Source organism: Ambystoma mexicanum, chromosome 8 (assembly GCF_040938575.1).
Source record: "Ambystoma mexicanum isolate Mex_15411 chromosome 8, UKY_AmexF1_1, whole genome shotgun sequence".
In the NCBI taxonomy this organism is placed as follows: domain Eukaryota; kingdom Metazoa; phylum Chordata; class Amphibia; order Caudata; family Ambystomatidae; genus Ambystoma; species Ambystoma mexicanum.
The window spans coordinates 457,041,517-457,054,258 of NC_090929.1; the positions used below are offsets into that span (position 1 = coordinate 457,041,517).

General features: G+C 49.2%; 1 protein-coding gene across 3 annotated transcripts in view; it reads left to right on the forward strand.

Moving 5' to 3' along the window:
- Positions 1-12,421, forward strand: part of KLHL17 (kelch like family member 17) — a 443,767-nt gene extending 431,346 nt beyond the window's left edge. For all 3 annotated transcript variants that reach the window (XM_069610061.1, XM_069610062.1, XM_069610063.1), the window contains exons 11-12: positions 4,012-4,193; positions 5,400-12,421. In XM_069610061.1, coding sequence (XP_069466162.1) covers positions 4,012-4,193; positions 5,400-5,628 — 411 coding nt within the window. In that variant the 3' untranslated portion in view covers positions 5,629-12,421. The remainder of the gene's footprint in view (positions 1-4,011; positions 4,194-5,399) is intronic.
- Positions 12,422-12,742: the final 321 nt, after the last annotated feature.

Consider the following 12,742-nt stretch of genomic DNA (forward strand, 5'->3'; position numbering starts at 1 on the left):
TCATTTCCCCCCTCAGCTTGCAGCATTATGTAGCCTTCCCTTCACCCACCATTTGCACCTCTTAGGGGACATATCCGTGTGTACAGCCACACAAATACACCCTTCCCATTACCTGCAAAGACGACTGAACCTACTGCAATTCACAGATCACTGCCAAGCTCGGCTTTTTGACTGCTTGGGAATCAGCTTTATGTTCCAAGCAGTTTATTGAAATAAACAAAGCCAATCCAGCGCTTACGAGATAGCGCAATTACAGGTGACACTGAGTTGGTACCGGCAGGGTGTGAGGAATTCGACCATCCGCTCGGCGGGTGGGCTCTCACCTGGGCTTTTTTTGCTATTTTTTAAAGAAATTGAGTGATGGGACATCAAGCTCGGAAAATGTGTGGAGCTAACCTGCACACATTTTCCTATGCTCACTGCACAACAAACACATAGATCTGTGTAATTTGGGTGTACACAGCCTACAGGCACTGCCCCCTGTGCTATTTAGTTGTAATGTGACAGCCAGGAGTACATCAAAGCATCTCAGAAGGAGGAGGGCAAAACCTCCCTCTGGCCATGGCCAGCCTAATTAATTATCAAAGGCTCCATGGATCCACACTGCACATTGTCAGTCCTGCTGGTCGCAGTGCATACTGATGAGAGTTAATTGAAGCACGCCTGCGAGATGCCTGGTCGCAGAGCTAACAAAGGGCAGGATACCCCAACACATTTTTGATATGCATCTGTGTCAACCTGAAATCAGCTCCCGTCCGCAGTATCAAGGGCAGTGAAGTGCCATCTCTGGTACATGTGTTTACAGTAGGCAACCAAAGCAGGAGGACCCCCATTCAGAGGGTAGGTGTCTGTGATTTGATGGAGACCGAAAGTCTGTTCCCGCCACAACTTCACGGGAGACCTGCCACTTTAATCTGGAACCACAACAAGCTCAATTAACCCAAGAGACCCTTTGATCCACAACAGAAAGGAAGATGGCTGGGACTTAGTAGTACGTGTTTTCACCTCTTTACCTTTCCTGTTGCAAAGCACTCTGGTTATGATCTCACGCATAACAGAAGATTGTTGGGGACCCAGGATTGGTTCATTAAGGTAGGCATAGCCTGCACCAATCACTGGGGCCCATTTAGCTTTAAAAGAGGTTTTGAGACTCTCTTTTGGAGAGATCATCTGAAGACTTCACAAGGAGTACCAAGAAGAACTAATTTGGACCATGGCTGGAAGGTGCAGTCTGCCTCTCATCTTCCGCCAGTGAAGGAAGGGCAAGATCTCTCCCCTAAACATCTAGCAGGGAACAGATGGAGATACTGAATCCAGAAGACCCTAGAGCTTCTCTAGATCCAGTACCCATCCAGCACACAGCGTGCTCTGCTAGGCTCTGCAAGCAAGCTTCCTAGGCGGGAAGTGCCAGAGAGTCTCTGAACCGAAAGAAGGACAAGGCCATTGCCTGCAACACTCTCCTCAGCTTTGGGCTTAAAGGACGCCACAAGCCCAGCGAAGAAGCTAGGAGGAGTGCACCGACAAGCATTAACCGGTATCCACATTAGGGACATTTTCGAGCTAGTCAGCCCCTCGAGCTGCAACTGGCTACACCGCTGACTGTCGTGCCGCAGTCGCTTACGCTGTCCGAGCCGCCTCGATCAGTGCCTCACACCGGCCAACCAGCACTGAGACAAAGATTCCCGACCCTGAGCCGCTGTGTAGTCCAGCCTGCAGTCATCCGTCCAACCTCGCTCGGGGAACTGCCTGCTGCCTGATACCCGCAGTTGTCTCTTGTCTTGAACTCTGTTGCAGAAGCTGCAAAGTGCCCTGAAACCAACTCGACCCTGTCAATCACCAAGAACGTCTACAAGCACAAGGTACATTGTGGTGCTGTCTGCCTGGTCCTTCTCTGAAGGCCCCTAGTGACATTTTACGACCCACTGCTCCCTTTGTGCTGAAACCAAGCATTCTTGAAATATTTAATTTAATTACTTTACCGACTACCCTCCTGTCAGTATCCAGAGTGCATCCCTTTTCCCTCTTGAAACTGTCCTCTGTATTCCTTTTCAGGGTGGGTTGTATTTTGTAGTGAGCTAGAACTGCCTGTTGTGATAATAATAAAGTAGATATTTTCATACAACCTTGACTGGACAGTCCCTTTCATCATTGGGTAATAATTGTATTTTTGCTGTGTTGCAACTAACCAACGATCCACAAGCTTGCAGTGATAAGCCTGCCGTTCCGTCCATGTTACCAAAATTGGACAAGGAGGTTTATAATTGACTTGTGATTCCAATCTTTTCGGATCCCTTCTAGTGTACTAGAGGTGTGGGGCTGATTGGTGGTTTAGAAACCGATATTTATCCCTGGACCACTGGTGTCCCGGAAGTTGATTAGTCACACAGTGCTCAGGTTAGAATCATCCCCAACAGGGGAGCAGATAAAACAAATAAAAATGTCTTCCCTCCTGTCTTGTAACTATACTCTGGGTCACCTATATTAAGAGAATGATTACAGATTTTGCTGAAAAGTAATGGAACGTCATACCCTTTAGTTCCTGACCTCTGATAATCTGGTTCTCGAACCTACAGCTGTCCAGATGTTTCAGACTATGACTTGCATGATACAACAAAGGTAGCAGGCGCCCCTCTCTCGAAAGAATACGGCATGATAAACTCTTCAGTGGTTTCTAACCACTTTGAGATTTCGCAGCCATCTGCTTTTTGCTCACTGTACCTTTCACAGATGCAAAATATTAATTTGTATATCAGTCTTTGTCCTGCCCACATGGGCAGTCCAGCACCGAAATGCTATGACAATTCCCTTCAAGCGCCTGCTACCTTTTTTGAAATATTTACAAGGAACTTGGGGTTGGTCACCCTGAGTTACCTGGGGGCAACCAGACGTGGACTCCCCGCTCACTGTGCTTAGAGAGGCACAGCTTCACCTCACTGATGAGGCCCAACAAGGCTGAAACATGTGTATGGAGTTGCTGTTGGTACTCTTATTCAGAGAGGAATTGCCACAGCATTTCGGTGCTGGACTGCCCATGTGGGCGGGACAAAGACTGATATGCAAATGGATATTTCCTATCGGTGAAAGGTACAGTGAGCAAAAAGCGTGTGCTGCAAACTCTCATCTCAGAACAGGTTATCATGCCATGTTCTTTCTGGAGAGGAACGCCTGCTACCTTTTTTTGAAATATGACTTACATGATGCCTTAGCTATGCTGGCAAGGTCTGATGGGGAGCTTTAGTGCTAAATATCTGGAGAGCCAAAGGTTGCTGACATTGGTACAATGAAGGATGGGCTAAGACCAAGCACCCTCCAACTTCTCTGATGTCAGTGCACATTGCCTACTACAGATGCCAACTTCGGTGTTGGCATCTCTTGAGGACTGCATTCCTTGCCTGATTCAGTGACCATGTGTGCGTGCGTGTACACACACACACACACTAACACACACACTTTAAGCTGTAACCCCACCCGCTCATCCACCCGAAGGAGCCTTGTGTTTTTGAGGGCATGTTGTGCCGAACACTGACCATTTTCCTTTTCCCTACCTCTGGTTCCCTTTTGTTGCGATTTTCACTTACCTGTGTAACAATAATTTGGGCTTGCAGTGTCAAACATGTATTGATGTCAAGGAATGTTATAATGAAACTCTACAAATGTGGTACTAAATGAAGGCCCTGTATTGCCCCTGTTCCGGTTGAATTGGGGCTATTGGTGTTAGATTTATAGTGGACTATTCTTTTTACTTTCTGTTGTGTTCTGTCAATGAATGAGTGTTTCTGATGTTTGATGAATATAGCATGTGGGTAATTATTTTGTGCTACAGCCCTGAGGAAGACCGTGAAAGGGTAGAAACCTGTGTTGGCTGTTTATGAATATTAAATATGAAAAGAAACTTCATGATCCAATTGGATTTTTGGTAAATTAACTTAGTTTTGTGAAGTTGAGAGGGAGAATGGGTGCGTTTTGGGCCAGGCTACGTTGTGATAAATAATAAATTGTGTCCCACTTCAGATCAATACCTGGGCACCCATCGCCAACATGCTGAGCCGCCGAAGCAGCGCAGGCGTGGCAGTGCTGGAGGGCATGCTGTACGTGGCAGGGGGAAATGATGGCACCAGCTGCCTTAACTCAGTCGAGAGATACAACCCCAAAGCCAACACGTGGGAGAGCGTGGCACCCATGAACATCCGCAGGTCGGTGTGGTAAGAGGGAACTGGGGAGCTGGTGATCTGACAATCATTGCCACAAAAACTGGACCTGGTGTGTGGGGGTCGCTTATACTCGGGGTGGGAGCATGGGATGGAGATTGCTTACGGTCATAGTGGATAATGAACGATCCTGCCCTAAGGCATGGCCCCCTGTGATATTCCCTTGAGTGTGCCACTGGACTCTAAGGAACACAGTGTGACACTGTTCTGTGCATGCGGGGAAAGCTTTCTCGGCTGCCACTGCAGTACCTGTTGTGTGTGTGTGTGTGTGTTGCCTGTACAGTAGCAGTTTGTATCACTTCCTCTTGGCTGCTTGGGCATCTACCATTCTGACTAGGTTAAATACTCTTTTACTAATGTTGCAGTTGGTGGGGGTTGGGGCTATCCTGAAAGTATTTTTTTGGGTTGGCTGATAAAGCACTTTTCTTACATGCCTTAAAGCTGCTGCATCATAGCACAATATGTTGTAATTATAGAGGAGGTGCATTTACATAGTCAGCTGCAGGACTTGACCCTGAGTCATGGTTGGTCCCTGGGTTGTGTGCACTTGATGGAAGCACTTGGGCAGGTTGATTGGCACGGATAACCTGCACTTGTAGTGTTTCTGATGGGACATGCCCCATCGGCTTGGAAGGAACACCTGGTTTCCTGTATCTGTAGCAGGTAGTGACTGCATAGATGGCTCATTGAGTCACCTAGGGTTCAAATGCCTGGGAGGGGACTGGTTAGGCCCTGGGTTACCTGCATATATTGGTAACCTGCCTGTGTTGACAAACCGGTTGGTCCGTGAATTATGTAGATTTCCTGACAACGTCCCTGGGAGAGACATCTTATTTGGATCCAGCGATCCAGTGTATCTGTAGCACACCTGCAATACAAAGCCTGCTTGTATGAATGAATTTCCTGTATGTGTGTATATATATATATATATATATATATATATATATATATATATATATATATATATTAGGCTTATGTGGGGTGGACTGGATAGGCCACGGATTACCTGTTTTATTTTCAGGGCATCCCTGGGAGGGACATGTTAGATGGGCCTGAGGAACCGACATTTGTTTGTAGCATACCTGAGACAAAGAGTAGTATGTTGGGCCCTTCGCTGTGCTTGCAGGGTATCCGATCATGTCAATTGCCTGGTAAATAGTCATGTATTGTTTCCTTTTTGGCATTCTCTAGGAGCACACATGATTTGGTGGCTATGGACGGTTGGCTGTATGCTGTAGGCGGCAATGACGGAAGCTCCAGTCTCAACTCCATTGAGAAGTACAACCCACGCACCAACAAGTGGGTGGCGGCCTCGTGCATGTTTACGCGCCGGAGCAGCGTGGGCGTGGCTGTGTTGGAACTGCTGAATTTCCCCCCACCGTCCTCGCCAACGTTGTCGGTTTCGTCCACCAGCCTTTGACAAAGACTCAAGTCTTACCTCAACTCACGGGGACTACAGTGTGTGGCAGACAGGAAGGCCTTTGGCTTTTAAAGGAAAACCCCATGGTCCTACTCGCTTAGGAGGATACGCCAGTTGAGGAGCATCCTTGGGTAGCCTAGAGGGGACATCTACAGTGCAGGTGGTGCAATCTGACCGACACATTGCACCACTATTCCCAGCCTCTTGGCCTATGGCAGATTCTTTTATATTATTTGCTTTTTAATTTGACTATCTCTATGGAAGCCTTTAAGGAGACATTAACATTTATTTGCCGGCGGAGTGATTGTTCTCATCCGCTTTAGACTTATTTTGAGGGAAGAAAGTGTTGAATGTGAAATCCTGTTTGTCAGAGATCTCTGAGCTACGTCCTGACATCATCCCTCTATTAGCACGCCTATCATTCCTATATATGAATTTGTTTAGAAGGTTACGCTTTGCCCCAGGCTGAAGTCCACATAGTTTTTAAAAAGTGTGTCCTTTAAAGAGTTCTTGTCAACATTGTGACCTATGTAGAAATGTATTCCCTGACCTATGTAGGACCCGGCCATCAATTCCAAAACGGTGTTTCGCAGCATGAAAGCATCTAGTAGAAAGTGGATTCCAGCTAGAAGGTTGGGTAACTAGCTACACCAACCGCCCATCCCCACCCTCCCGTGGTAATCTCTCCCACAAACAGTTGAATACTTCCTTAAGTTATTCTGCTCCCCAGCAGTGGATTAAGTTTGTTTCTTACAGAAGGAAGCTGTTTTTCTGTCTCAGATTCAGGGCGAATGGTGATCTTCCCCTTCGCTCCCCTGCCCCAACCCACATCTCTCCTAGTTATCCTGGAATCCGTTTTTGAGACCAGCGATTACCTCCTCAGAAAGATGCCTTAAACTAAGAAAGGAAACGCATGTAGAGTAAAAAAAGACAACAGTACTATCTTCTGGATGCCAGAGGAGCGAAAAGTCTTGTCTAAGACAGATCACTGCCGTATCCCAAGAGTTGTGTGGCCCGGGGAGTGGGTGTATTGGTTAAAAAGGCATTTACGACATTTCTTGCCATACAGTGCTTGAATTATGGGGGGAGACTCGGGAGAGGTATTTGCTTATTTTCTGTAAACAAAGCTTTAAAGTGGGTGGGGACCCTGGCATAGAAGACATGCAAGAGGAGAAACCTACATAATTAGTCCAGGGGGGCAAAAGGGGTGGGGTGGTGAGGAGGGGGTGGTTCGCTCCTCCCAAATTGGATGCTACATGTGCTCCCAACTTCAATCCAGAGCTGGAGCGGTTGGGATCGGACCTCGCGCTATGCCCGGATAAGCTGAGATCTGACCTCTCCACCAGTGCATGGAGAGTCCGGGTTTTACACTCTTTTCTGGCTGCTTCATGGCTAGTCTGTAACCCCTCTCCTGGAACCAAGTGTGACTCAGATCTAAACTTTTCTCCTAGCCCATTGGCCGGGTCTGGGGATCGAACTAGCTCCTGGAGCCTGGAGGAGATCTATCCCCCTGACCCGCCTCTCTGGCTGGAATCCGACCTTACTCCCGGTGGCTGGAGAGCTTCGGACCTGACCTCTCTGTTGGTGCTTTGAGAATCTTGAATCTGGCCTCTCCCAGAGTTTGGAAGAGCTGGGATCTAATCTTTCTGTCAGGAATCCACTGTTGCCCAACTTTTGGAACCAAGAATTGATTATATTTAACCATTATGAAATCTAAGGGAGACTGACTTGACAAGAGATGCCTCTGGATAGTCGGGGGGCCAGACAGAGTATGTTGCGTATTGGCTGGATGGAGCCTGACGCGTGGTCGTCTCAGCCCTGACACCCTTGAAGGCATGGGGCTGCCTGTGCCTAGTACCTATTTAAAATAATTTTTTTAAACTCATTTATGACACAACTAATGTTCAACACACTGGTACGGTGCATTTGCGCATGGCTTGAAATCAACTACTTGTCAGTAATGTGTACCAACTCAAATGCTGTGGAAATCCATCATTAAGGTAGCAGAGTCGGTTAATGCACCCAGTTTTGAGTGTCGGCCTGCAGATCACCCGTTGAACTCTCACTCGTTTGATATCCCTCTCAGGGTTGGTAAGTTCCATTCAGTTGGGGTGATCATTGCGCCACAGTATAGCAGCGGAATACCCCAGTGAGGTCATAGCGCTGTATGAAATTCGATATTTTGGAAGTCCATGTGTATGATGAACTGTACATACAGAAGAGTGAGCCTCATATGCCTTTTGTTCACTCAAGCATGTCATGTAATAGTTCTAGTTTATTTTCCATTTCAGACCCACGGGCCGGTTGTCTATTTTTTTATTTTTGTGAGCCTGAAATGTAATTGCCCATTTATTTATGTATTTATTTATAATTTGGACAAACTCTTTGGGTTCTGATCCAGAATGTCCAATATTCCAGAGTACTTTCTGCCTAATCCCGCGTTGAAATTGCCAAATGTATCTTGTATATGTTTTTTTTTGTTGGGTTCATTTTTTTCTTTCTTTTTGTTCAGAGCTTTTGTTGGGATTTGTGAATGTGAGTTTGTTTATCTGTGGCACAGATGTCTGACGTTTGCTATGGCTCTGCTGCCGGGTGGCTTGCGTGTCTGTTACAGACTCCCTTTTGGTTGGGCAATTGGAGAAGGAACGTTGTCTTTCAGCATAGGGAAGGGAAGCGGAGTGTACCGAGATTAGTAGTAGGTCTTCCTTCTAAGAGGGGGCCGTGCACTCCTCACTGGGGTGCTGTTTTATAGGCTAGCAGAGCTTCAGAATCGTTTTGTTTCCCCCAAAGCATTTTCATTTATTTTGACTTAATTCCACCGCCCCGTCTCTTACAATGGAAATGCGTGATTTGGGTTTCTGGGGAATCCTAAATGAAGAAAAGCATTGGTTAGCTGTGCCTACTGCCGCCCCTGTGATGGGAGCACTGCGCAAGCTCAACGCCTTCAAGTCCTATCTCGCTCTCTCTCTCTCTTTCTTTGTCCTTCACTTTCTTTCTCTTTCTCTCTCTCTCCCTCTAACTTTCTATCTTTATCTTTCTTCCTTTCTCTCTCCTTGTATCTCTCTTTCTCTCCCTCTTTCTATCGCTTTCTCTGTCTGTCTTTCTTTCTTTCTTTCTTTCTTTCTTTCTTTCTTTCTTTCTTTCTTTCTTTCTTTCTTTCTTTCTTTCTTTCTTTCTTTCTTTCTTTCTTTCTTTCTTTCTCCCTTTCTCTCCATCTCTCTCTTCAGACAGCGGGTGCTTTGGCGTCCTCCGCAGGGGATGACACTCTTTTCACCTTTGTTGATTGTGCAGGTTATGGCCTTGACTAACAGATGGTTTCATTAATGTGGGGTATGTGGCATGAGGGATTTCAAACACTTTCAAAAAGGGAAACAACGTGGTGTGGTGCTCCATTCTCACCCCTGTAGGATTTGGTAGCAACGACAGTATTCACGGTTCCAGGTTTGAGTGGTGGGTATCTACCCCGCATCCAGCAGGGAGGATTTTCTTATATAACTACATCTTTCTTTCTCAGCAAAGAGTGCAAGAATGGAAGGGGCATGGAGGCAGTGCACTTTCACCTCCCAGAGCAGTGTTGAGGCAACATCACTGGACGTCTGCGTGCTTTCTGCTGTTTCTGTCCATGATCCTCGGGCAGGAGGAAGCGGGGGGGGGGGGGTTCTTGTGTTCCCAACACTTGCACATTGTTTCCTGATCCTGAGGCACATCTTGGTGCACGGACGTCTCTCGCGAGACCCTCTTGAGGGACACAATAATCAAAGGACCCACGAGGCACACTCGTTAGCCGGATGTCCTGACGGCTTATTTGGATGCAGTGGATCCCTGAGGTGCACTAGAGAGCACGGGGGTGCTTGGCACAAACTCGAGATCTTGGGACTACATGAGCCTGGGAGATGCATGGGGCACAGTCTTGATCCGCGGAGGCACACTCAATATCTAAAGGATCCCTTCAATTCATTTAATAGCCAGGAGATGCCCGGGCACTTTTGAGAACCAGGGAAATCCTGAGACGTACTTGAGAGCCATTGGATGCCTGGGGTATATTCTAAAGCCATAGGATTCTTGAGGGACACCCAAGGTGCGAGGGAATTCCTGAGGTGCACGTGAGAGCCAGGGATTATTTCGGCACACTCAAGGTGGGGCACACCAGTGATCATGGGGATTCTAAAGTCACACTCGGTTCCGTGGATGTCTGCGACACACTCATGTACCAAAGTATACCTGGGACACGCTCTAGGTCCACGGGGACGACTGGGACGTGCTCAAGTTCCCTAGGATGCCCAGGGCACGCCCGAGGATGCCTGGGGCATGCTTGAGGTACAGGGGACGCCTGGGGAGCGCTTGAGGTGCAGAGAACGCCTGGGGCACACTCAAGGTCCAGGGGATGCCTGGGGCATGCTCGAGGTCCAGGGGATGCCTTGGGCATGCTCGAGGTCCAGGGGACACCTGGGGCATGCTCGAGGTCCAGGGGATGGCTGGGGAGCGCTCAAGGTCCAGAGGATGCCTGGGCAGCGCTCGAGGTCCCGAGAACGCCTGGGGCATGCTCGAGGTCCAGGGGACGCTGGGGCATGCCCGAGGTCCAGCGGACACCTGGGGCATGCTCGAGGTCCAGGGGACACCTGGGGCATGCTAGAGGTCCAGAGGATGCCTGGGGAGTGCTCGAGGTCCAGAGGATGCCTGGGGAGTGCTCAAGGTCCAGAGAATGCCTGGGCACCGCTTGAGGTCCAGAGCACGCCTGGGGCATGTTCGAGGTCCAGGGGACGGGTGGGTCATGCTCGAGGTCCAGGGGACACCTGGGGCATGCTCGAGGTCCAGGGGACGGCTGGGGAGCGCTCAAGGTCCAGAGGATGCCTGGGGAGTGCTCGAGGTCCAGAGAATGCCTGGTGAGCGCTCAAGGTCCAGAGGATGCCTGGGCAGCACTCGAGGTCCAGAGAACGCCTGGGGCACGCTCGAGGTCCAGGGGACGACTGGGGCACGCTCGAGGTCCAGGGGACGGCTGGGTCATGCTCGAGGTCCAGGGGACACCTGGGGCATGCTCGAGGTCCAGGGGACGCCTGGGGCAGCACTCGAGGTCCAAGGGACGCCTGGGGCACACTCGAGGTCCAGAGAACGCCTGGGGCACGCTCGAGGTCCAGGGGACGGCTGGGGCATGCTCGAGGTCCAGGGGACACCTGGGGCATGCTCGAGGTCCAGGGGACGCCTGGGGCATACTCGAGGTCCAGAGAATGCCTGGGGCACGCTCGAAGTCCAGAGGGCGCCTGGGGAGTGCTCGAAGTCCAGAGGGCGCCTGGGGAGTGCTCGAGGTCCAGAGGACACCTGGGGAGTGCTCGAGGTCCAGGGGACGCCTGGGGCATACTCGAGGTCCAGAGAATGCCTGGGGCACGCTCGAAGTCCAGAGGGCGCCTGGGGAGTGCTCGAAGTCCAGAGGGCGCCTGGGGAGTGCTCGAGGGCCAGAGGACACCTGGGGAGTGCTCGAGGTCCAGAGGACACCTGGGTCACGCTTGCGGTCCTGAGGACACCTGGGGCACGCTCTAGGTCTAGAGGACGCCTGTGGCATGCTCTAGGTCTAGAGGATGCTTGTGGCACGCTCAAAAACAAGGGATTCTAGAGGCACATTCGAGTGCTATGAGATTCTCAAGGAACACTTGAGCGCCAGGGGATCCGCCAGAACCTGGGGATGCCTGGGGTCACACCTTCTTTACAGGAGACCCCCAGGTTACATTCTGGTTCTTGCGGTGCCTACCTAAGGCTACAGGGAATGTAGGGGGCTCCTGAGACACCTTGGAGATCCAGGGTGAACCCTCCTGACCTAGGTACCCACTGGGATGCTGTTTTGGAGCAGTGGGTTCTGATGCACACATGTATGAGAATACTGCTGGCCCCTTATGCGGGGGGACCGGGGGAGCGTGCCAGCCAAACGTGCGTTGGAGAAAACCTCTCTCCTGAGGTAAATGTAGGAGCCAGGGTGCTGTCATGAGATGGAGGGAATCTCCTGACTGCGCCCCTTAATAGGCTCACTAGCTCATAAACCTAACCTGGATGCAGTTTACACACCTCAGGCATACTCGGAGCTGGCAAGCCCCACTAAAGGATTCGCAACACCCAGCCCCCTACCCCCAACCCCCTAGGCTTGTTGCCACAATAGGGACGCCCCTTGCCTTTTTCAGAGCTAGAGGAACCTCCTTACTGAGATACCCTCCCTGAAATTATTGCGATAGTGTGGTTTGTGAGCAGGAGAAGAGACAAGGAGGTTCTACCCACGTTGCCCTATTTTCAGGTAACCCCCAAATACCAGGGTATTTATTGTAGAAATGCAGATAAGTCTCTGATAATTATTGTAGCAGAGTTTGGTTTTCAGGGTGTCTAATGCCTTGTATCCTGTCAATACCTGGATATTTATTTTAGTGTGGTCCAGTTGATACCCAGGTGTTTATTGTTTCAGAGTCCAGTGTTCAGGTTGTCTGATGCCTTTTAGTCTATCAACACTTGGGTATTTATTGCTTGGTGGTCCAGTTAATACCCAGGTGCTTATTGTAGCAGAATAGAGTTGTGGTTGCATCTGAGGCCTTCTTCCGTTCTACCATGGAAGACTGTATCACACAGGGGCTTCTATAATGTGAATGTTTGTCGTTATTTATTTACTGGTAAGTTATTTTGAACTAATTTATTTATGTGAGGTTTTTTTTTCCTTCTGAATTTTGCACTACAATGGGAAAGAAACTAAAGCAATACAAGGCCAACACGTTCGAGAAAATAGTAATGACAAAATAAAGATATTCTGTTCTTTGAGGTCCCTCTGTGTATAATGTAATTATTTTTAGTGATTGTGTGTGTGTCTCTATGGTAAATGGCTCGTACACTTTGCTAATTCAAATGGCCATAAATGTGTATTGGGTAGCAGCCTTTCAAAGGATTTACCAAACTATACTCTTAAGCATGCTCATCGGTGTCCACATATGGTTCTGCAGGCCTGGAACATCATTGACCACTAGGTCAGAGTGGCCGCCTGCATCCATCAGCAAACCCTATCCCATGGTGCTCTGCCAACAGTTATCAGCAACCACTTATCCCTGATCCGACACTGGCTTAGAGTTCAGACATTCCCGGCTGCAGG